The 2600-nt window shown below is 55.7% G+C and overlaps 1 protein-coding gene across 1 annotated transcript in view; it reads left to right on the top strand.

Moving 5' to 3' along the window:
- Positions 1-2600, top strand: part of PAPLN (papilin, proteoglycan-like sulfated glycoprotein) — a 49564-nt gene that overhangs the window by 1215 nt on the left and 45749 nt on the right. The window contains exon 2 of the mRNA XM_015562003.1: positions 509-522. Within this exon, the coding sequence (XP_015417489.1) occupies positions 509-522 (14 nt within the window). The remainder of the gene's footprint in view (positions 1-508; positions 523-2600) is intronic.

The raw sequence follows: 2600 nt of genomic DNA, 5'->3' as shown, positions 1-2600 counted from the left end.
GACAAGATTGGTGACCTTCTTTCCACAGAACTGAGCCCTGAAGCCGCCACCCCCTCCGGCCGAGGACACAGGTTTGCTGTGGGCGCCCACCCTGAGCTGAGAGGGACCCTTCAGCCCGTGCTCTGCAGGCTGGCGCACCTCACACTGACCTTGGTGGGGGCCTGGGTCCCCAGCCCCTCCCATTCAGGAAGTGGAGGGTGAGGGAGGGCAGCTCGCTCCCCCCACCCCCGCCACCCCCCCGGAGATTGTAGCCCAGATGCTTGCAGTGTGCGTGTGTGCATGTGCGTATGCAGTGTGTGCGTGAATGTGTGCGTGAATGTGTGCGCGCGTGCACCCATGTGGAAGGGAGGGGATGAGATCTCAGGCTGCAGCTGCTGGGTGGGAGCCAACCAGGTCAGGTTTTCTGGAAGCCCTGCCTTTACCCCTTCGCTGCTGCTCTGGCTCTGGCCTCCTGCCCCAACTCCAGCTTCTTCACAGGCCTCACCCTCCTCCTGGCGCCCTTTCCCAGGATCTGGATTGAAGGTGGGGCAGGTGGGGTGCGTACATAGCTGGCCCGATGCCTCTGAGAAACATCCCAGGAATCCTGTTCTTTCCCTCTGGATGGCCGCAGGTCTGCAGGAGGGTCCGGAGCGACACCGCTGTCCCAGCTCTGAGGGCTTAACTGCCCTCCTGAGGCCGGGTGTCTGGTCTGGTACAGCCCTTGTCAGGTACCCTGAGCATGCGCTCCTCGCGCTGGCGGTCTTGTGGGTGTTTCAAGGCCCTGACTGGCTTAGGGCAGCAAGAGGCAGGACAGAGGGTCGGGTGGCATCTGGAAGCTCAGCGTCAAGATGAGGGGCAGAGTGTCCCCCCCCCCCCCGCCCCCCGCCTTGGATGACTGTCGAGGGAACGTGTTGGAGGGTGGGAGAAGGCGGGGTGATAAATGGAAGGATCCTTAAGTGTGAGGTGTTTCTTTTTCCTTTTGGGTTGCTAGTGGGCTGTATCATAGGTTCTGTGACTTTAAAAAAATGATTTATTGATTATAGAGGGACAGGGATAGGGACATAGAAACATCATTGAGAGGGAAACAGCCACCAGCTGCCTCCTGCCTGCCCCCTGCTGGGGATCAAGCCCACAGCCAGGGTACATGACCTTACGGGGAATCTAACTAGTGACCTCTTGGTTCATGGGTTGACATTCAATCACTGAGCCACACAGCCAGGTGGTTCTATGACTTTCACAGTGGAAATAGTGATACTCAGATTGAAAGAGTCATTTACTCTAAACTAACATCCATGCACTGCCCACTGCAATGTCAACTCCCCCAGGGCAGGGCAGTCTGTGCTGGAGCCCCCAGCTTGGGAGAGCTGATGGTGAATCTCTTCCCAGCTCTCTGGCTAATGACATCATCTTTGTAGCTTGAAAACGGCCCTGGGGTACTCACGCCTGGCAATCGGTCAGTGCCACAAGCAGTAGCGGAGAACTGGTTTCTAAACACATGCCACTACTGGGCGGGTCTTTCCCCAGGGAGCTTCTGGCACACAGAGGGCACTCAAACATATGCAAGGAATGACTAAATGAGTGAACAGACACCGAGAAGAAGGAGGAGGAGGAGGAGGAGAGGAAGAGGAAGAGGAAGAGGAAGAGGAAGAGGAAGAGGAAGAAGAAGAAGAAGAAGAAGAAGAAGAAGAAGAAGAAGAAGAAGAAGAAAGAAGAAGAAGAAGAAGAAGAGAAGTAGCATTTTCTAAATTCATTTCAACCAAAACCGTGTGCAATGAGCTGCGGGGAGAGCGTGGACACTTATTTTGGGGTAGCCCAGCATCTGGGGAGCTGCCAATTCTCCTTCCTCGGGCCCTGGCCATCAGGGTCAGACCTGTTCCTGCTGGAGTTGGAGTCCACAAGGACTAAGGACCATTCCTGGGGTGGCAGGGGTCAGTGTCACCTACAGTGGCGGTTGCAGCAGTCCGGTGCCCAGCAGGACAGCTCCTAACCAGATCTGCTCCTGGGCCATGAACTATGTATGACCTTGGCAGGGGTGCCAGCCCACTTCTGTGCCTGATTCTCCATTTTCCTGTCAATTCTATGAGCTCCCAGCATCCTTGCTCTCTGAAGCGTTTCTGTTTCGGTTAATGAAGTTCTTTTTGTGGTTTGCAATTAAGAACCCTGTGTCGGGTCAGGTTGGCTGTGCAGAGATCTGTGGGGGGAAATGCCGGGGAACATAAAGAGGGAGCAGCAAGAGCCTTCAGGACATAGACCTGGGGCGTGGCTGCTGGAGGCTGTCAATCGGCCATGTGTCCCACACCTTGCTCTCCTGAGGGATACCTTCAGCAGCTCCATAAACTCCGGTCCAGGATGCAGTGATGAGACAGATCCCTGCCCTTGAAAGTTCACAATTTAGAGGGAGAAAGAGGACAAATGTATCACTGTAGTAGTTCTCAAGTGCACAGAGGCGTGCATCGGGAAGGCGCCCTGGAGGAGGTGCCTACTGGGAGCCCTGAGGCTCTTGGGTCTCTGTCCCCTTCCTTTTCTCTCCAGCTTTCCATCCGAACCCAATCTCACAAAAAGATCTGGCCACTTCCTGGCCGTGGCCTGGATCTGCAACCTGCAGAGCTGGTCAAGGTGTA

Source organism: Myotis davidii, unplaced genomic scaffold (assembly GCF_000327345.1).
Source record: "Myotis davidii unplaced genomic scaffold, ASM32734v1 scaffold17, whole genome shotgun sequence".
Lineage (NCBI taxonomy): Eukaryota > Metazoa > Chordata > Mammalia > Chiroptera > Vespertilionidae > Myotis > Myotis davidii.
Note: the sequence above shows the minus strand (reverse complement) of the source record. Positions and strands in the feature narration are given on the sequence as shown.